Below are 20606 nucleotides of genomic sequence, written 5' to 3'. Positions count from 1 at the left end.
AGTTATGTGCAGTGTGATAAATGAAATAACTGTCAAACTTTCCTGTTAATACAGTTGCAGGAAGAAATCATTCTTATACCTATAAATTTTTCTGCCAAACGCATTCTAACAAATAAAGAGAATGAAATTATGGTATTACTAATTTCAAAAATATTTCTGTCAAAATTCTCAGAAGCCATTCTAATATAAAGATCCACTAAAAAATGATAGGATATCCAGCATGAACTCAAAAGTCTTTAATATTGATGTTCTCGCTTGTTATATTTCAGCAGGTTGTAAATTTTCTCAATATGGTAACAACATTGGCCTAAGGGACTTTTCGAGTTTTAGGGAATTAACAAGTTTTCAATAAATCGGTTTTGAGAAGTAATAAATATCACATTTTTAAGATTTTTCCAAATTAAAGTGATATTCGCCATATGACTACATTTATGGAATATCTATTCTGTAATTAAAAGCTAAGCGAAAGTAAAAAAAATGCATCCAGTTTTCATTTTATTTTATGTTTATATGTATATATTTATTGATATTTGAAGAAATTGCAAATATGCCTTTCAATACACTCATAGCATGTACATATTTTTTGAAGTACTACGAGTTAATTTCCATTATTTAACAATAGACTAAGCGAAGCATATAAGAATATGTGTATATAAATGACAACTGCACGAAGTTCAATCAATCTGCAATTTTTAAAATAGTAAGTATTAATGATTTAGGATTTCAGCAAACGTTTCTCGCAACATTTTTGCTTTTTGCACGTTTACATCGAAATATTTGTTTTAGTTCTGGCCTATTGTTAACGTCATATTTACTTGTGCGTCCATACTTAACGGCGCCTTACATTAGTCCACTCGCCATCATCCCCACTTTTGTTCTCTACAAATTGCATAATTAAAAATAATTCAACAAAGAAAAGACAAATAAATTTCTAACCTTTTTCTTGAGGTTCGCGTTTGGGAGCACTTCTTTCCTTGTCATCACGACCAGAAGGTCGTTCCATTCTCCAACTTCCGGAATCTTTGCCACCACCACCTGCTCCGCGGTCACGATCACGTCTATCACCTCGTTCATCGCGACGGCGATTGTCGCGCATATCTCGATTGTCGCGTTCACGATCATTACGTGGCGCATCTCGCCAGTTTCCACCGCCCTCACGACTTTCCCTATCATCGCGTCTGGGAGCGCCTCCAAGGCCACCAGCTCCGGTGCCACCACGGCGCCACTTATCTCCACCGTCACGGCCGTCTCGTGCTTCACGATTATCGCGTCCAACTCCGGGACCACCCGCACGAGGAGCTGCTGGGTCGGGATCACGACGAACACGCCATGAGTCGGATCCGCCACTTTCACCTTCCTTACGTTCAAAACGATCGCCACGCTCTGGACGTTCAGCACGCTCGACCCGTTCGCCACGTTCAACGCGTTCTGGACGCTCACGACGCCATTCGGTGTTAGAAGCGTTACCACGTTCTCCGCGTTCGGTACGATCGCCACCACGTTCGATACGATCACCACGTTCGGTGCGATCACTACGTTCTATTCTTTCGCCACGTTCGCCACGATCACCTCGTCGCCATTGATCGCGATCCTTATCACCGCCCTTTTCACGATTTTCAGCAGCCACTTCACGAGCCAAGCGTTCACGTTCTTCCTGTATACGGCGCTCAGCTTCCTCTTCCTTAGCACGTTGTTTCTCATATTGAATACGTCTTTTCTCTTCTTCTGCTTCGCGCTCCTTGCGCAAAGCTTCAGCAATAGCCCTTTCTTCTTCCTCCTTTGCTCTACGAATTTCCTCTTCTTTGCGCATACGTTCTTCTTCCTTTTCACGAAGCCATTGACGGCGACGTTCTTGACGACGCATCTCGCAACGATGTGCTAACAAACGCTTACGTTCTTCGGCCAAAGCGACTTCGAATTTCTTTAGTTTTTCGACATACAATGATGCACGTTCCTTCTTCAAGGCCTCTAGGAAGACATCACGATCCTCATACATGCGTTTCAAACGCTCCTGTTGTGCGACAGCGTCTTTACGTTCTGTAATAGCGGTCTCAATGCGCTGTTGTTCTTGTGCTTCCCAAAACTCTTTGTCTTTAACTTGTTTTTCGGCCAAATATTTTTCAAAAAGAGGTATTTCCTCCATTCGCTTAGCTCGCTCGAAGTAATCGATCTTTTTCTCTTGGGACTTGAGTTTCGACTGTAATTCTTTGCGTTCGCGTTGCAATTCTTCAGATTCCTTAGCCGCGATTTGTTCCGCATCCAACTTTTTAATACTTTCTTCATCCAATTTAGAAAGCATCTTTTTACCGTGTGCGGTTTGCGAAATTTGTTGCATTTTATCCTGGAAAAAAATGTACAATATGTAAGTCAGTATTTATAGGAAAATTAAAACGAGATTTTAATTCGATTTACCTTTAGGCTCTTGACCTTAATTGCTTCAATTTCATTTTGATGGCGCTTTCTCTCGCGCTCTTCGTTCTCCTGCTCCAGCCTCTTTTGCTCGGCAAGTTTCGCCTTGCGACTTTCTTCTTCCAAACGACGTGCTTCTTCCTCTTCACGTGCATTATTCTGCTTTTCAATAAATTCTTTACGATCTTCGATAATCTTTTGACGTTGCAAAATACGTTGATGTTCCCGATCCTTGATCTCGTGATAGTGATACACCATCTGAGCCCGAAGTTTGGCACGTTGATCTTTTTCACGATTTGGATAGACAACCGATACAGCACGATTTAAAACAGTTGCCATGTTAACCAGTTGTGATCGAATTTGCTCAGAAGGCATTGACTGTAATGTTGGACCATCGGGGTGATCTTCCCTCTGACTTTCGGTTAAATCAGTTCCAAAGTAAATACATTTCTTTTGATGATCAATTCGAATTTGCATATCATTATGACGCACGGACTCGACCAACAACTTTTCGAGTTCGAAAATATTGCAGAACGATGCTAGTTGTAACAAACGGCTGAATTCAATACTCTGATAAACTTGTGAAATTTCTCTAATCAATCGCATAATTGTAACATCTTTCAATGATTTTATATAAGGTGCCAACAAGTTGTTCTCTGGGGGAGCGCTTTCAATAACATCGATAACAGTTTGCACACGCTTACATAAATTCAAGGGGTTGAAATCAACTTCTAACCAGTTATATAAATTTCTGAACTCTTCAGAAGCTAACTGCGGTACATTTAGCCTGACCTATAATTTAGTTTAAAAAGAGGGATTAATAATTGATGGAAAACAAAACATATATTACTTATACTCACAACTTCCTTAATTAAAGAAGCCCTCGTTGGAGGCTGTTGGAGACCGAGTAGCACAGCTAATTTTTGAGCTTTTTCTAGTGGACTCTTATCGGCTTCAATGAAGCGATCGAATTCTGGATGAGCCGAGGGCAGTGGGATCGAAACTGTTGCTATAAGGACATGAGAAGCCATACGTTGCATGTCATCCTTTGTTAAATTTTTCTTCAATTCGCGTGTCAACTGGAACAGCTTCAACAATGCTGCAGCATGGAAAAGTTGATTTCCAGCCTTGGAGAAAACCATTGCTAATTTCTGGTAATAATTTGCCATTGTTTTTGGCACTGGCGTTTTCTTTGACAATGCCATCAAACCGTGTATGTCTTCAATGGCCTTATACGCCTCTTGCCATAACTCCATCTGTATAGCAGAATCTAATTGATAAAGCCTTGTATCCAAACACAACTGTTGTGTTTCAAGTTTAGTTATTGAGACACCAGTAGTTTGGGTAGTACTTTTACAAATATCTTCCAAATGCTTTCGCAACTTATCGCACAAACGTCTAAACTCACTCTTGCGATTGTACTTCAAACAGAACTGAAATGCCATGCGAGCGATATCGTGGTACAGGGCTTCACAGTGCGTATTCACACGCAACAATTCCAAGCACTGGCAATAAGATTCCCACAAAAACTTTACCCATGGCAATAGGATTGTGCGATCGGAACGATCTTGTGCATCTTCACCACATACGGCACTCATTAAAATGCTTTCAGGTGTAGCAATATTGTCCAGATCGTCCAACTCCAAAACGGCAACTGCTGCCGACGACTGAGCCTGTGCGGCCTCAGTGTGTTCTTCGGCCATACGCAAATATCCTCGAATTACATTTTCCAAAGAATTCACATTCACCAGCTGAAACATATTGCGGTATTGGAACAAACCCTCCTTAGCGATATGTGATTTTTTCAACTCCACACATAAGTATAAATACTTAAACATAAGTGGTTCAATAATGGTCTCGGAGTAGGCATAGTTCCAGCGCTTGTTACGGAATACCTCCTGAAGGGTGTCCAAAGCACGCAAAGGCTTTCCAACTTCAATGAATTCTGTATAGATAGATAAAAGGTAAAATCATTTTGGATAAATCTGTATTTGTAGTTCTAAACGTATATGTATTGTGACAGTTGAGCGCATCGTCACCCGTTTACCACGAAAGCAAAACCTGTGTCTTCGGCAGCATGGTCTTATACACATTTGTATGCACTTACCATTTGCTCTTTTCAGAGCATTTTCCGGACGTTGAGTATAGCGCGCCATGATTATTTTATCAAATATTTAGAACCAATCACTTAAACTGCTAATTTTCAATTATTTTCGCAAATAATATGCGTTTTTGAAGCAGAATATTTGTGAAGTTCGTCGGCCTGCCTCTATGCACCGTCGAAATTTCAGCAAAATGGCCGAGTTGACATTTGCTCAGGGTTGCATTGAATTACGCCTCTTTACACATTTTTATATTTCAAAGTAATTCCTCTGAGTTTACCACCAAATAAAGTTGTACATAGTAACCTTTCATATGTTTTAGTATGTAAATTTTATGTAAAATATGTCTTTGAATATACAAAATTTGTCATAATGATTGTAAATTAAACCAACATGAATTATTTTAAAAAGCAACGATTTTAGAAGAAAGTTGTGGATCGTAAAATTACCACGTGGACAGGGTTCTACTTTATTTGTAGTAGAGTACATTTAGTAGTATTTGACTAAATTTGGTGAAAATTTTTGCTCTGATGCGGATTGTGGCTAGACGCTCTTGTACTCCTTTATATCTATTATGTTGTATTAACTATCTCAAGGACCTAGTCGTCTCCGTCCTTGTCCCGTTCATCGCATTTCATGGATGGTGAACCCTTGAAACTGAATATATCGGAGTCGCTCCGCTGAAGCTTGCTAGGAAGCAAAACTATATTCTGTTACACTACGTATTGAATAAATCGACAACACTGTTCCGACAGGAAGACCGATTTTGAATTTTAATTATCGATACATCACTAGCAAACACAACCAGAAATAAACCAAAGCTCCAATATTTACTTCATAATTAATTAAATTTGAAAGATGACAAACAGTTGGAAGAAATATATTTTGTGGTTTGCACAAGAACATTTAGATTTCCGTGTTGCCGTAAGTGGATGCATTTATTTTTGTAAAATATTTTATCTAATACTACCACTTCTTCAGGAATTCAACTCAATCATTAAGTTGTTTGGATTGAAGCATCGAAAATTAAATGACAATACACTGGTAAGAAGCTCTTTATAAACATAATTTATAAGTTTTTAATTTCTTTTGATAAACAGAAACCGTTTTGGATTGTCGAATTTGCCAATGAAGAATCAGCTATTAAGTTTGCTTCGCGCTCTGTTAGTCTGCGTAGTATATATGAACTATGGGGCTACTCAGATAACCTAAAAAGTTTTCACGAAAAATTACAAGATAGTATAAAGACCAAAGAAAACCTTATGAATCCATATAAACAAAAATCATTTAAAATCGTTGTTGAGACCTATAACAAACACATTTCGCAAAAAGAAAAAGTTGAAAAAATTGAGACACTGGAGTACTTACCATTTCAAGGTGAAGTCGATTTAAAAACACCTCAAACAGAGTGGTGTTATATCGAATTTTATGGCCTAGATCCAACTGCAGTTCCTTCTGAGCCAGATGATATACTTTTTGGGCGCCTGGTAACTTTTGTTTATTAGATATTTTTTTTTTTTATAATTAACTGTTGGTTTACTAAAGGTTGCCAATGGTCAACGAGATCTCATAAAGGAACTTTCTCTGAAAAAACGTAAATTTATTGGAAACACTAGTATGGATGCCCAGTTGAGTCTACTTATGGTAAATCAAGCTCTTGTTAACAATGGAGACTTAGTTCTGGATCCTTTCGTAGGTACGGGATCTCTTCTGGTGAGTGCAGCAAAGTTTGGTGGTATGTAAAATTAAAGTTATTTACAAGAGCTTTTTGCATTTACATTTATATTACAGGTTATGTTCTTGGAGCCGACATAGACTTCATGATGCTCCATGGCCGTTCACGTCCAAGTCGTATTACACAAAAAGTTCGAGAAAGGGATGAAAGAGTGCGTGCCAATTTAGAACAATATGGATGTGGCGATCGATATATAGATGTAATAATATCAGATTTCTCCAACCCGCTTTGGCGAGAAGGAGTTGAATTTGATGCCATTATAACAGATCGTAAGTACGTCTTATGAGTTTCTAAACTAAATATTATATAACAATTTATACTCTTTGAAAGAAGGGAAGAATCTAAATAATTACATAGAAAAAATACTTTTTGTAAATGAGATAAAGTAATTTGGTTTCATAATCCTTAATGATATAACTTTTCTGTATTTACATATTCAGCACCGTATGGCATTCGGGAGTCGACTGAAAAAGTAGAATCAAAGATGACTTCAAAGCAAAATACACGATCTAAAGATATGCCCCACTATCCATCTACCTCGCATTATTCTTTACAGCAACTTTATGTCGATCTTCTTCATTTTTCCGCACATCACTTAAAAGTAGGTGGACGCTTGGTGTGCTGGCTACCGTATCATAGGTATTGTTAATGTTTTTTTTTTTAATAATGGCAATAATTTTATATAAGTATATTTTTTCTTATAGAGATGACTACACCAGCGAAATGATACCGCAACACAGAAGCCTAGTTTTGGTCGGTAATTCAGAACAGCCACTTTCAGGCCTTACTTCTCGTAGATTACTGACTTATGAAAAACGTGATATTAATTCACCTGACAGTGACCAACTTTCATCCCAGCTTTCGAATTCGTATGATTTTCGTGATCGGTATTTTAATAATGCCCCAGAATCGCGCACAGAGAGGCGCATGCGAAAAGCAGAGCAACGTGAGCTTGGTCGAATAGAGGCGCTAAAAAGAGGAAAAGTGATTATAGACAGCAAAGAGGCAAAAAATAATTTAAATAAATCTCGGTTTAAATAGGATTCCTTTGACATTGTTTTATTTCCCGTTATAACTGAAATCTCTACTCGAACACGTAATATCAAAGTTGTAACCACGTAAGTAGATTCCTATAACAATGGCCCTGTATTTAGATAAATTTTCTGACCAGCAATATATAAAATGTTTACTTCGTTTATATCGATAAGACACAGATTGTTACTATGATCCAATATATTTCTTAAGCTAAGTATATAAAGTAAAAATGTACCACTAATATGAAAAAATATTTATAAAATCATTGCATATTATCTTGTATTTGGCAATTAAAATGTTCTGCAAAACATCGTACAAAGACTTTCGCTGCTTCTTCTACACATACATTGCGTTGTAGCTCATTACTCAATGAAGTAACACCTTTTCCTTCAATACCACAAGGAACAATGTGTTCGAACCAACGTAAATCGGTACAGCAATTAAGACCTATGCCGTGTGTTGTAACATATCGAGAGCCATGTACACCAATTGCACAAATCTTGTTATTTCCTACCCATATGCCAGTATCTGATGTAGTAGTAGCTTGGGGAATACCCATTTTGCGACAGGTTTCAATAACAGTCTTCTCCAATGTAGCAACATACCATCTCATTTTCGGTTGAAATTGATGCAAATGTAATATGGGATATGCAACTAATTGACCTGGTCCATGAAAGGTTATCAAACCGCCACGATTTGTACGAAAAAACTCAGCTCCCAATTTACGTAAACGTTGTTCATCTGCATATGAATAATTCTTCGTTCGTATACCTATAGTATACACTGGATCATGTTGCTGTAAAATTAGATAATTACGGAAATTGGCCCAATCTTCCGCTTTCTGATTACTTAGTTGCTTTTGCAGTTTTAATCCTGACTCGTAACCATGATGTCCAGCATTTACAATGTTAACTAAAGGAATCGTTTTTTTCATCATTTGTTGAATTATAACTACATTCTTTATACTTTACTAGTTGTACAGTAAAAACTTTCTTATAGATATATAGATTAGTTATATTTTACTCATGCTGATTCCTTTTTTATTAAACATCAGCTGGCATCCTTTTGCTTAAAGAACAGCTGATAGCACTATTGAAGCCCACATCTCTTTTTAATCAATCAAAAAACACTCTCATGGTACCAGTAATAAGGTGCTTACACTTGCAGATTCTTACTAAATGTTTACACAAATTTCTTATGTCATATCTATATTTTTATGTTTTCCGGTTATCAGATTCAAGTTCTACGAACAGCGTAATCAATTTCAAATTTAGAAGAAAAGATTTTAAAGCTTTTGGCAGTCTTATTACAGGATTTAAAAATTGTGTTCTTACAGCGCATGCGTTTTGCGAATCTCATCTCGTGAAACTCACAAACTCTTGTGCGAAAAATTTCGTATTCACATTCTCTAATCATTTATTAGACGGGACATTTGTTTGCAGACAAGTGAAAGTAATTCAGTGATATTTAAAATAAAATGTCAAATTATTCGCACAAAATATAACTAGATTGGTAAAATTTATTCGAAATTTAAATTATGAATGAAATACATTGCAATTGATAGTTTTATGTGACTGTTGAGAAAAAAACTTCCTACTCGAAGTATGCGTATAAAATGAAAAATCAATTTTTGTGGGCAATTTTTACAGAATAATACAACAAGAGTATATTGGCACGAAAAGTGATCTTTAAAGGTATACATTCAATTTGTTTACGAAAACTTGAAGTTTGTTTGTGTAACCAACAATCTAAGACCACTAAACTGAGATGGCTTGTATAAAATATAAGAAAAAAATTGTTGTGATAAAATTAATAATGCTTCAACACTTGTTCTTCTTTTTTTCATTGTAAAGTGGTATAATTTTCATTTGACAGTGGTTGTTTTCTTATCAGGCAAGCAGCAACCCTTCAAAAAGAATGAAAGAGAGAAATGTCAAAATATAGGAACCATTCTGCAAGACTTAAAGAATACTAAAAAAGTTTAAAGAATTTTATTTAAAAAAGGTAGAGAAATATATCTACCGATATATATATTGCTAGAAATGGATTGTGATTAAGTTCTATATTGGTAACATTAGTACCTAAACCTTGGGTAAACTGGTGCGTTGATTATGAATATTTACATATCAAACATTTTTCCTTTTTCTTCGAAGTGATTTGTTTGAATTTGTGTATCAAGTAAAAAACTGGCAATTTCGTTGCACATTCATTTCTAATTTGTATATCATCCTGTGATAAGGTTTGTTTCTACTTAAACTTAATGCCTGTTGTCGAAATTGATTGCAAAGTTATTTAAATGGGCTTAACTCGGAAAACCATACGTATGTATATATTTGTGTACATACTTTCATATTGATTCATAATATAATGTAGTATTACCCGGCGGAAGTCTAACAAATATTAAAGAGCAATTGTAGAAGCTATAGATCCAAAATAAAAAGTTCTTCAAAATCAACATATTGTGAGCGTAAATATATTTTTGAGAATAAAAAAAAAAACTATGAAAGTAGATATATGGGTTAATTACCCTTCAACAATACCACAACTGGTTAATTTATTTATTTAGAAATTCCTCATAAAGGATCCACATATCAGCACGCGTTTCAATAAATCTGAAATATATGCAAATTCAATTATTGTGTTTTTATTTCTCGTTATCAAAGCATGACTAAATTTTTCTTTTTTTTCTGGATAGCCCAGTAAAGTTATCAGTGAGTCATTAATTATTCCATTAAATCTCGAAATTACGAAGGAAAATCATTGCAAAGACTTGTTGCTTACGAATTTGGACAACAAACTGTAGGCATCAAACGCAACGCTGGGAAAAATTATGAACCTGTGTTCCTCTGCCGGCGCTACAGCATCATCATCCTCTTTGGCATCGGAAGACGCAGCAGCAGTGGAAAGTACGAACGTTGGTGGGAAAAACGGTAGTGGTGGTGTATTGACCACACATTGTTTTGGAAGCAGCAATAGCAGCAGTAGCTGCGCCGCAGCTTTAACGACGAACCTTTCAAATAATCCAACACACAGTGGCAGCGGTGCCAGCGGTAGTAATTTTGGAAATAACAACGAAATGCCACCGGAAACACGTCCGAAGATGGTAACGGTGAAACACCCGGAATCTAATAAACCCAAGCCAACTACAAAGAAAAGTAAACCAATACAAGCTGATCAGGACGTTGTTAAAGCTCTTCAGCGTTGTCGGGAAGAAGGTAAATATAACATGTAATATAATATATTATTTATTTTCCCATATTTTTTTCAATTAATGTTTCAGGTATAAAACGCTTGGATCTAAGCAAGTCCTCCGTCACAGTTATACCAACTTCAGTAAGAGACTGCGTTCATCTTACGGAACTTTATTTATACAGCAACAAGATTAGTCAACTGCCGACTGAAATAGGGTGTCTCGTGCATTTAAAGACACTTGCTTTAAACGAAAACTCGCTAACTTCTTTACCAGAGTCGTTACAAAATTGTAGGCAGCTTAAAGTACTTGATTTAAGACACAATAAGCTTGCGGAAATTCCTTCGGTGATTTATCGGCTGCGTTCTCTTACCACGCTCTACTTGCGTTTTAATCGCATTATCGCTGTGGCTGCCGATATACGCAATTTAACTAATTTGACTATGTTGAGTCTGCGTGAAAATAAAATTCGAGAATTGGGTTCCTCCATCGGTGCATTGGTAAACTTAACAACACTGGATGTCTCACACAACCACTTGGAACATTTGCCCGAAGAAATAGGTAAATGTGTAACTTTGAGTGCACTTGATTTGCAGCACAACGAACTATTGGACATACCGGAAACCATTGGCAACTTGAAGAGCTTAGTACGATTAGGCTTGAGGTAAGCGGACATAGTTAATTTAATGATATGTATGCATAAAGCGTTCTCTCTGCAGATACAATCGACTATCAAGTATTCCGGCATCGCTGAAAAATTGCAAATTCATGGATGAATTTAATGTTGAGGGCAATGGTATAACGCAATTACCAGATGGTCTTTTAGCTAGTCTTAGTGCACTTACAAATATTACACTATCACGCAACTCTTTTACCAGTTACCCAACTGGTGGGCCTGCTCAATTTACCAACGTCTATAGCATTAATCTGGAACATAATCGTATCGACAAAATACCATATGGAATATTTTCACGAGCTAAAGGCCTCACAAAACTCAATATGAAAGAAAATGTGCTTACTGCTTTACCGCTCGATGTAGGAACTTGGATTAATATGGTCGAATTGAATTTGGCCACAAATGCTTTACAAAAATTACCGGATGACATAATGAATCTGCAGAATCTAGAAATTTTGGTACTATCCAACAACATGCTCAAAAAGATTCCTAGTACCATAGGTAATCTGCGCAAACTGCGTATTCTCGACCTAGAAGAGAATCGCATTGAAGTGCTGCCCAACGAAATCGGTTTATTACACGAATTACAAAAATTAATTTTGCAAACAAATCAGATCTCTATACTGCCACGCAGTATTGGTCATCTCAGCAATCTGACGCATTTGTCAGTTAGCGAAAATAATTTACAGTACCTGCCAGAAGAGATTGGCTCGCTGGAGAATCTGGAAAATCTTTATATCAATCAAAATCCATGTTTGGAAAAGTTACCTTACGAGCTGGCACTTTGTCAAAATTTGAAATACCTAAACATTGACAAATGTCCTTTGAGCACAATACCACCTGAAATACAAGCTGGCGGCCCATCTCTAGTACTCCAATGGTTGAAAATGCATTCGCCATATAGGCAGATGTGAGTTAGCGGTTTGGGATATGTCAGTGATGGTGGGAGTACACAATGGCGTACATTTTATACAAGTAACGATTGCTATTTGGAATTTCAGTTGGAGGCAGAGGCGGATACGCAGCGACGCTAACAACGTCGTGCTTGGAAATGCACTATCATTTGAGATTATTACTTACAAATATTGGATGGTGCATCTCCGAAAATTGTTGCCATCGCTAAGTTAATGAATAATAAGAATATAAAAATAATAACAACATAACAATACCAATTATTATTAATTATAAATAATAATTTCTTTAAAACGAAACTTAAAAACGACGAATATGTCGAGTGGAGTCTTGCAACTACTACGCGCAACTCACTCGCAGTAATTATGAAAACGAATTGTAAACAATATTTTCTGTTGTAAAAATTGTGTGATGGTGAAACAAAATATAGCTTTAAAAATGCTTCAGAAATTGATTGTTTAGTGGATTGTGTAGTTGTAAACAAATATAAACTATTTGTGTAACTTCTAACGAATCAACAACTTTAATTTAAAACAAATAAAGTTCTATAAATTCATATATAAATCAGAAAAACGAAATAATGTTATACATACATACATATGCTTGTGAATGTTATATTATATAAAATGTGTTATGTTTATTAAGGACGCAAAAAATTACTGCCTAAATTATGTTACACATTGCAATGAAAGGAAGCGAGGAAAAAATTGGCAAAATGTATACTTTTCTGGTGTGTTGAAACATGAATTTGTGTTTGGAAATTTTATTTTTAATGAGTGTATTTAAAGGGAGTGATCCCAAAAAAAAGTTAAATTTTTTTTAAGAAAGCAAGTGTGAGTTACACATGCATTTATTTCAACGAACAAGTACTATAGCTATAGCTGTTATGCAGTCAAATTTATGCATATAATATGCATACAAAATTGAAATAAAACATTTAAATGTGTATAATTAAAAATGTATTGATGTGTGTTGTGTTCTGTACCACAAGTATTTTATATACATAATAAAGATTTAATTTGAATCAAATTAGCCAATTCTATTGCTGTAATTGAAAGTAACTACTTCTGATCTCGCTACCTAAAATACCAATGTTATTTGCAAGCAAATGTGAAATCCATCGAGTTATATCTGTACTTGCGGGATCGGGAACGGTATTTTTCAGCAAAACTTTATGTTCAGGTGTAATATTTTTTATGTATCACTTAATGTAGTATTTTGCAATACATTTGTTATAGAAATTCATTTTGTTATTCAAAAAAATATGCCTTCTAATTTATTGCGGAAGTCTTATACTGAGTTGCACTTTTGTTGTTTCTTTTTTCACTAACCTATAATATATTTTCAAATAAATTGCCCCGTCTAATATGTTGTACGGCATATGTTGTTTTAAAATCATTTACAAATGCTTAAATGTACATAAATGTGTACATATGTACATGAATCACATATGTATATAAATATGAATCCCTAGTAATCCAATGTTATTGAAAATATATACATACATATACTCCAAATAAGTGTAAAATGTCCATGTTATCTACGATTATAAACAAAATAGGTGGATTGAACAGAAAATTCAATAATTTCATTCGATATTTTTTCGAATGTATTGAGATCTTAAATGGAAATATGTATATTCATACATATTCGATATAGAATGAAGAGCAGTAATCCTTAGTATATATTGATTCTCCGCTTATGCAATTGTTTGTTGTACATAAATATATATATTTTTTTGCTAATACTTAAACTAGGAAATCTTTGTGCAGACTTTGAACAAAAACTTACGAATAAAAACATAGACAAAAAAGTTAATTGGAATAAAAAAAATATAAATAAAATTAAAATTGAATAATAAATAAAAAAACATAAAAAATGTAAACACAAGCGCCAAGGAATTGTCTAATAATATGTTTAAAAGTTATTTGTATTTTGTATAAGTGACTGTAAGTTAAAATATAAAATTATTGTTTGTATATACAAGTGTATATACATTTGCCGTGCAAACGTTAGATTCAGTTCCACTGCAAAGGTGGAGTTGCAACGTTCTAAGCGATGAAATATGCAACAAAAAGTATTTTATATAAAGTAAATATGTATATGCGTAATTAATAAACAAATCATAATCAACACTATTATTCACGCTGAAACCCCAAATTTTAATATTACCTGTAATATATGTATGTATGTCAAATTGCTGATTATACGTATTTCTAACATAGAAAAACTTCCCATAAATACTTAAATAGTTGTTCAGTGCCCGTGAACGCGTAAATTTGCTGATTGATTGATTTTGTTGACGATATCTTATGACACATAAACGGTATACTTAAACTCTGAAAGTTTAATACCCTTTAATTTCATTTATACGTTGGCAATCAGTGCATCATTGGTGCCCGCAGCCAAAATTATTCCACATAATCCACAGGTGTCAATGCAACGACGGACATCTGAGGTGCTCTTAAGTGGAAAGTGGATATTATAAGATGATATCTCTATACATATGTAAGTGTGTATATAGTACAAATTTTTTGTTAAGAAAAATATTTTTCCATAGAAAAGGCTATTCATAATTTCTACAACCAAAATATTAGAAATACATAGAATTAAAATTTTTAATAAAAAACAAAGGCAAGACAAGACATAAAAATGGACTTCCAGAACATCCAGTAATTAAAAATGTAAAATATTTAAGAGCATTGAGATATTTCCTATGCAATCACCGGCGATACACCGACAGCCACCGTGTTAAATTCAATTTTTTTTCCAGATTAGCTATCTCTAGGAGTAGTATTATTTTTTATCTATTATCAAGTATAAATGTAAAAATATGTACATACATATTTATATAAATATAAATATGCAAATCATACCACGTGTTGAGACTTGTTGACTTCGATAATCGATAACAAAAGCGTTTTCTGTTGTAATCCAAACGGTTGAACCCGATTTTGAATACTCAGCCATAGCAAACGAGAAAGTACAATTATGATAAAAAATGACAATTTTTGTACCTTCTTTCTATATTATATTATATTTTTAAATTTATTACAAATATATTTTATTTTTGAAAATAAAATATGTTAAAACCGAATATTTTGACCAATATAAAATTATTATATTTATATTTCATTAAACTAGTTCAAAATGTTTACTGCGGCAGCCTTTATAACTGAAAATTAACTGTCGACCCTTAAATCTTTAATTTTTGTTTTAGTATAGTCATATAAGACATTCGTAGACTATCAGCTGTAGAGCAACGGTATATAGTACATATGTACATATGTATTATATTTATGCACAGCACTTCTTCGTTTACATCAAGCCTCAAACAACTAACAAAAGTGGAAGAACTGTTTATATGTATATGTATCTATGTACATACACGTATGTATGTATATTTATGCATGTCCTTTTGTAGCTACATGAATGTTTGCACATACTTATGTATGTAAATATTTTATTCATTAAATAAGCATTAAAAATTGAACCTGGTATGCAACTGATGATATATCATGTTTGTATCTATGTATGATGTTATGACAGTTATAGAATATATGATGTACAAATAAATATATGTACATATGCTTTCCGATTTATTCAACTACAATCATTTGTTGAAGGCTAGACAAATAGTAAGAACGATACGCACAGAAAAATAAAATATATGTATGCACATAAGTATGTACATATGTATGTACGTATGTATGTATTTAGTTCTTCGGAACATATGTGCACATTATACAAAATACAACAATAGAAATAAGCAGTATTAAAATTGATTAAAAGTATGTGTTTAATTTAAAAAAAACGGTTAAAAATACAACCGTCATAACGGAACACATACCGTTGTCATCAATACGAATACTAGAAATGACAGAGGAAGCTGTGTCAAAGGTCTGTCACAGCGTTAGCACAAAATCATAATAATATTATTACATATTTTGCTACTACAATTATACAGTGGTGTGTAAAATTTAAACACCACTAGTAGACTAACGGGATCTCCTGAGCATGGGATATTTGAAAATTATTTTCCAGTGGAAACTTCAACACTTTGGTGCATAAGTGAGTAAACTAAACTAAAGTACATACATTTCAACAATATTTGAAAACCACTACGAAGAAATAGATGTTAGAGTTATTTTGGTATGTATTATTGCAAATGCAGAATTCGTTATTGCCGTAATTGTTGGCGTAATGTATCTTAAAATCAATAAAGTAATTTAAATGAAGAACAGCATATTTTTCTTTATTTTAACTTCGTTTTAACCAATGGCGCCATCAAGATCCGTTATGAGTGAACTATAACAGTTTTTTTTTAGCAAAGTGGAATGATTACATTTTCAATTAAATAAATAAATATGATCAACAAAACTAATTAACCGAAAAGCAGAAATTGTTTAATTGAAAAACATTTCGTCGGTGAGACAATATGCCTTCATGTAGTTATTGAAAAAATGTTAAAGTTTAACACAAATTATAAAACGCATTTAAGTTAATATAGATTAATGTCTTAAATATTAAAAAACATTAATGAAGGTAATCCGATACGAAACTAATAAGAATATATGAACTTTAAATATTTATCTATAAATTATTAGGAAAGCTTTTGAATATAATAGGTTTTTAATTTTATTATTGGATCTATTTATATTATATTTTGTTGTAAAAACCACATGAGAAGAACGAATGCTGTGGAGGTTTCGGAACGACAGTGAGTATTTGTATCAAGTCTACCATATATCCGAACGATAACAGTTAACTCGACAACTCTTTACGAAAATGATGAATGTGTCTGCTGTGTAAAACAAACAAACAAGGTAATAATTATAAAATATGTGTATTATCGTATAATAGAACATGAAAAAACAGTTAAAAGAAAATTTTTTCTATTTGTTTTTATTCACGTTAACAGTAATCTGGATATGGCGCGATCCGTATCGATTTCAATTGTTTTAAGGGTCCCCTTCTTCATAGTGAAAAAAAAATTTAATTCAAAATTGTACTTTTTACTAATAATATTTAAGTATTTTTCATATGTATCCTCATATTTTATACTCTCACAAGCTGCAATGATATATGGGATTTTCGTATATACTATTTTAGTTAAAGTAGGAGGATTTGCATCCATTATTTATAATGGCAGACAAGAAGATACACGGTTATTAGGAAGAGATTTTTTCTGAATTTCATTGAGATTTCTTACATATTGACCGATAGATACGGTATTGACTCGATTTTACCCATACTTGGCACAAGGACATGCGGTCATCACAAAAATATTCTAAAAAGTTTTTCATGCAAAGACTTGATGTTGATAGTTCTGTTTGTATTTCAGATCGGATCCTTTAAAATAAAATATTAATTTGAAAATTCAACACGAAATATCTCCTGTCATCAAACAAACAGTCGTCGCACTCGCGACTTGGCTCTCACGTCACTGTTGACAGTCATAACTTTGAAGCTGTAGATAATTTCGTCTATTTAGGAACCAGCATTAACACCACCAACAATGTCAGCCTGGAAATCCAACGCAGGATTGCTCTTGCCAACAGGTGCTACTTCGTACTGAGTAGGCAATTGAAAAGTAAAGTCCTCTCTCGACGAACAAAAGCTGAACTCTATAAGTCGCTCACTTTCAGGCTTGGGCGATGACAACAACCGATGAGTCCACGTTACGAGTTTTCGAGAGAAAAATCCTGCGAAAGATTTATGGTCCTTTGCGCATTGGCCACGGCGGATATCGCATTCGATGGAACGATGAGCTGTTCGAGATATACGACAACATTGACATAGTTCAGCGAATTAAAAGACAGCGGCAGCCCTGGCTAGGTCATGTTGTCCGGATGAATGAAAACACTCCAGCTCTCAAAGCATTCGACGCAATACCCGCCGGGGGAAGCAGAGGAAGAGGAAGACCTCAACTCCGTTGGAAGGACCAAGTGCAGAAGGACCTGGCTTCGCTTGGAATATCCAATTGGCGCCACGTAGCGAAAAGAAGAAACGACTGGCGCGCTGTTGTTAACTCGGCCATAATCGCGTAAGCGGTGTCTACGCCAATTAAGAAGAAGAAGAAGAATTTGAAATTTTTTTTTATAATATACATATGTAGTATATTCAATATCAATTGACAATCAGCAAATTTTTTAAATACATTAATAGTGACAGGATTGATTGTTCTCCATTGAGACTAATTAATAATTTCTTAAATTATGTACTTTATTTGCTTAAACTTCTTAAAACTACTTAAAATCTATATGGAAGATCCAAAATGTGAGTTCGTTTTAATCGTCTAACATCCATACTGTTGTCTAGTAAATTTATTGCCAATAAGTTTTCATGATTAGACAATCTATCTAAATACTTTCGACAAGATTTGCTGATTTCGTCTTTAACAAAAGATATATTTAAGTCTTTGTGGATTTCGATGGTGCTTACATGCCAAGGAGCACTTACAATGCTTCTTAAAGTTTTCGATTGATATCTTTGGAGGATTTCAATGTTGGATATACTCGCCGTACCCCTTAACTGCATTGCATACGTCCATACTGGCTTAAGGATTGACTTGTAAAGTCATACTTTATTTTCAAGGCTAAGTTGTGATCGCTGACCTAAAAGCCAGACATTTTTTTAGTTTTAAATTTGAGCTGCTTCGTTTTTTCTGTTATGTGTATCTTCCAAGTGAGACGTCTGTCCAAATAAAGACCAAGGTATTTCACAGTTTCACTTTCAGGTATTATGGAGCCATTTTATGTTACGGGGGGACATTTCTCAGTCCTTAACGTAAACGTTATTTGAACGGATTTCTGTGTATTTACTTCTATCTTCCAATTCTTTAGCCATTTTTCGACAATATTAAGTTGTTCTTGTAAGTGAAGTGAGACATCACTAGGATTAAAACTGGTGGCGATAAATGCCGTATCGTCAGCATAAGTTGCTACCTCTAAGCCATTAACGATCGGTAGGTCAGCTGTAAATATTGTATATAATACCGGGCCCAAGACGTTACCTTGGGGAACTCCAGCGTCAATCGAATAAAGCTCAGAAAATGCATCTTTTTCCTGGACATAGAACGTACGATTGCTTAAATATGATTTTATAAGTAGGTAGTAAGGCGCTGGAAACCATTTCTTTAGTTTATAAAGTAACCCTGGGTGCTATACTTTATCAAATGCTTGTGTAACATCTAAAAAGACCCCTGCGCAGTATTGCTCACATTCGAAAGCACTCGTGATAGTTTTAACAATTCGATGACATTGCTCAGGAGTTCCATGCCCCCTTCTAAACCCAAACTGGTGTTCAGGTAATATGTTTAGGTCCTCTAAAACAGGTAACATTCTCTTTAAAAATATATTTTCAAATATCTTAGAGAAAGTCGCCAGTAAACTAATTGGACGGTATGAAGAAGGGCTGTGCTCCGGTTTATTGGGTTTTGGAATCATTATTATTTCAGCGCATTTACATTGACTTGGATGGTGGTCGAGTCTGAGCATAGCATTGTAGATGTAAGTAAGTAGTCTGATACATTTTTGGGGCAACTAGACACTAAAAGTAAGACCATCAATTTTATCAAAACCCGGCGAATTTTTAAGTTTAATTTTCTTTATCTCAGTCGTTATTTCCTTGATAGAAATTCTTCGAATAGGCAGGCTCATCTGGCAAGGCAATTCTAGGAAGTTGAGTACTTCAGTAGTGTTTTCATTAACTCCAATTATGTTTGGTTTAAAAACTGAATGTAAATGGTAAGCAAAAGCTTCGGCTTTCTCTTGATTATCTCTGCACCTGTGACCATAACTATTTACTATAATCGTGTATCTCCTAGTGGGTCTCTTTAAATATTTGGTTGTCTTCCACAGGTTATGTTCAGGGTTGTTTGCATATGGATCTAAATTCCTTAGATATTCTGATGTTTCTTGATCTTTTATTTCTCGCAGTCTAGACTTCAAATCATTGGTTGTCTTGTTCAAAATTCTTTTGTCAAGAGCACTCCGACTAATTTGCCATATTTTCCTGAGTAATCCTTTTTCTTTTATTAGCCGTCTTAATTCAAGTCACTCATTATTCCTGTGTGATGAGTTGACGTTACAAGTTTTTGAGAAAAAGGTTCTGCGGAAGATTTATGATCGTTTGCGCATTAGCAACCGCGACTACCGCAGTCTATAAGCTGTACGAGATATACGACAACATTGACATAGTTCAGCAATAACAGCGGCTACGCTGGCTAGGCCATGTCGTCCAAACAAGACGAAAACACTCCAGCTCTGAAAGTATTCGACGCAGTATCCGCAGGGGGAAGCAGAGGAAGAGGAAGGCCACCATTTCCTTGTAAAGACCACGCGGAGAAGGACCTGGCTACACTTGGAATTTGCAATTGGCGCCAAACAGCGAAAAGGAAGAACGACTGTCGGGCTTTAACTGCGTAAGCGGTGTCTACACCAATAAAGAAGAAGAAATTGTGAAAAGTTTGTGGTGACTCTCCTATATTTTGTTTTCCTTGGTTCTTGGTCATTATTCGTCAGGCACGGATTTAAAAACCTAGCG

At 34.8% G+C, this 20606-nt stretch overlaps 4 protein-coding genes across 5 annotated transcripts; 2 read left to right on the top strand and 2 right to left on the bottom strand.

Moving 5' to 3' along the window:
• Positions 1 to 623: 623 nt before the first annotated feature.
• LOC120770826 (eukaryotic translation initiation factor 3 subunit A) lies at positions 624 to 4702 on the bottom strand. Its single transcript, XM_040098415.1, has 5 exons — positions 4517 to 4702; positions 3270 to 4354; positions 2413 to 3201; positions 937 to 2341; positions 624 to 879 (listed from the first exon to the last, which is right to left on the bottom strand). Exons 1-5 carry the CDS (start codon positions 4563 to 4565, stop codon positions 830 to 832), a joined length of 3378 nt encoding a protein of 1125 aa, XP_039954349.1. The 5' UTR covers positions 4566 to 4702; the 3' UTR covers positions 624 to 829.
• Positions 4703 to 5150: 448 nt separating this feature from the next.
• On the top strand, positions 5151 to 7289 carry LOC120774604 (tRNA (guanine(10)-N2)-methyltransferase homolog). Its single transcript, XM_040104714.1, has 7 exons — positions 5151 to 5435; positions 5493 to 5555; positions 5612 to 5998; positions 6057 to 6246; positions 6303 to 6515; positions 6687 to 6885; positions 6951 to 7289. The coding sequence occupies exons 1-7, from the start codon at positions 5370 to 5372 to the stop codon at positions 7285 to 7287; spliced, it is 1455 nt and encodes a 484-aa protein (XP_039960648.1). The 5' UTR covers positions 5151 to 5369; the 3' UTR covers positions 7288 to 7289.
• Positions 7285 to 8490, bottom strand: LOC120775367 (putative lipoyltransferase 2, mitochondrial). Its single transcript, XM_040105917.1, has one exon. The coding sequence runs from the start codon at positions 8216 to 8218 to the stop codon at positions 7544 to 7546; it is 675 nt and encodes a 224-aa protein (XP_039961851.1). The 5' UTR covers positions 8219 to 8490; the 3' UTR covers positions 7285 to 7543.
• Positions 8491 to 8704: 214 nt separating this feature from the next.
• On the top strand, positions 8705 to 16305 carry LOC120773421 (leucine-rich repeat protein soc-2 homolog). Of its 2 annotated transcripts, none has more exons than XM_040103509.1 (4): positions 8705 to 8975; positions 9977 to 10496; positions 10562 to 11135; positions 11191 to 16305. In XM_040103509.1, the coding sequence occupies exons 2-4, from the start codon at positions 10112 to 10114 to the stop codon at positions 12059 to 12061; spliced, it is 1830 nt and encodes a 609-aa protein (XP_039959443.1). In that variant the 5' UTR covers positions 8705 to 8975; positions 9977 to 10111; the 3' UTR covers positions 12062 to 16305. The 2 variants fall into 2 exon arrangements, with proteins under 2 accessions (XP_039959443.1, XP_039958623.1); XM_040102689.1 differs by lacking the exon at positions 8705 to 8975 and adding an exon at positions 9221 to 9381.
• Positions 16306 to 20606: the final 4301 nt, after the last annotated feature.

Source organism: Bactrocera tryoni, chromosome 1 (assembly GCF_016617805.1).
Source record: "Bactrocera tryoni isolate S06 chromosome 1, CSIRO_BtryS06_freeze2, whole genome shotgun sequence".
NCBI classification, from domain to species: domain Eukaryota; kingdom Metazoa; phylum Arthropoda; class Insecta; order Diptera; family Tephritidae; genus Bactrocera; species Bactrocera tryoni.
Note: the sequence above shows the minus strand (reverse complement) of the source record. Positions and strands in the feature narration are given on the sequence as shown.

Excerpts from the sequence above, each read along its gene's own strand:
- LOC120770826 (XM_040098415.1), bottom strand. The coding sequence starts at position 4,565 with ATGGCGCGCTATACTCAACGTCCGGAAAATGCTCTGAAAAGAGCAAAT. Across the intron at positions 3,202-3,269 it reads CTTCTTTAATTAAGGAAGTT|GTCAGGCTAAATGTACCGCA; the intron begins GTGAGTATAAGT and ends ACTAAATTATAG. Across the intron at positions 880-936 it reads ACGCGAACCTCAAGAAAAAG|AGAACAAAAGTGGGGATGAT; the intron begins GTTAGAAATTTA and ends TGCAATTTGTAG.
- LOC120774604 (XM_040104714.1), top strand. The coding sequence starts at position 5,370 with ATGACAAACAGTTGGAAGAAATATATTTTGTGGTTTGCACAAGAACAT. Across the intron at positions 5,999-6,056 it reads ATATACTTTTTGGGCGCCTG|GTTGCCAATGGTCAACGAGA; the intron begins GTAACTTTTGTT and ends GGTTTACTAAAG. Across the intron at positions 6,247-6,302 it reads GAGTGCAGCAAAGTTTGGTG|GTTATGTTCTTGGAGCCGAC; the intron begins GTATGTAAAATT and ends TTTATATTACAG.
- LOC120775367 (XM_040105917.1), bottom strand. The coding sequence starts at position 8,218 with ATGATGAAAAAAACGATTCCTTTAGTTAACATTGTAAATGCTGGACAT.
- LOC120773421 (XM_040103509.1), top strand. The coding sequence starts at position 10,112 with ATGAACCTGTGTTCCTCTGCCGGCGCTACAGCATCATCATCCTCTTTG. Across the intron at positions 10,497-10,561 it reads TCAGCGTTGTCGGGAAGAAG|GTATAAAACGCTTGGATCTA; the intron begins GTAAATATAACA and ends TTAATGTTTCAG. Across the intron at positions 11,136-11,190 it reads TTAGTACGATTAGGCTTGAG|ATACAATCGACTATCAAGTA; the intron begins GTAAGCGGACAT and ends TTCTCTCTGCAG.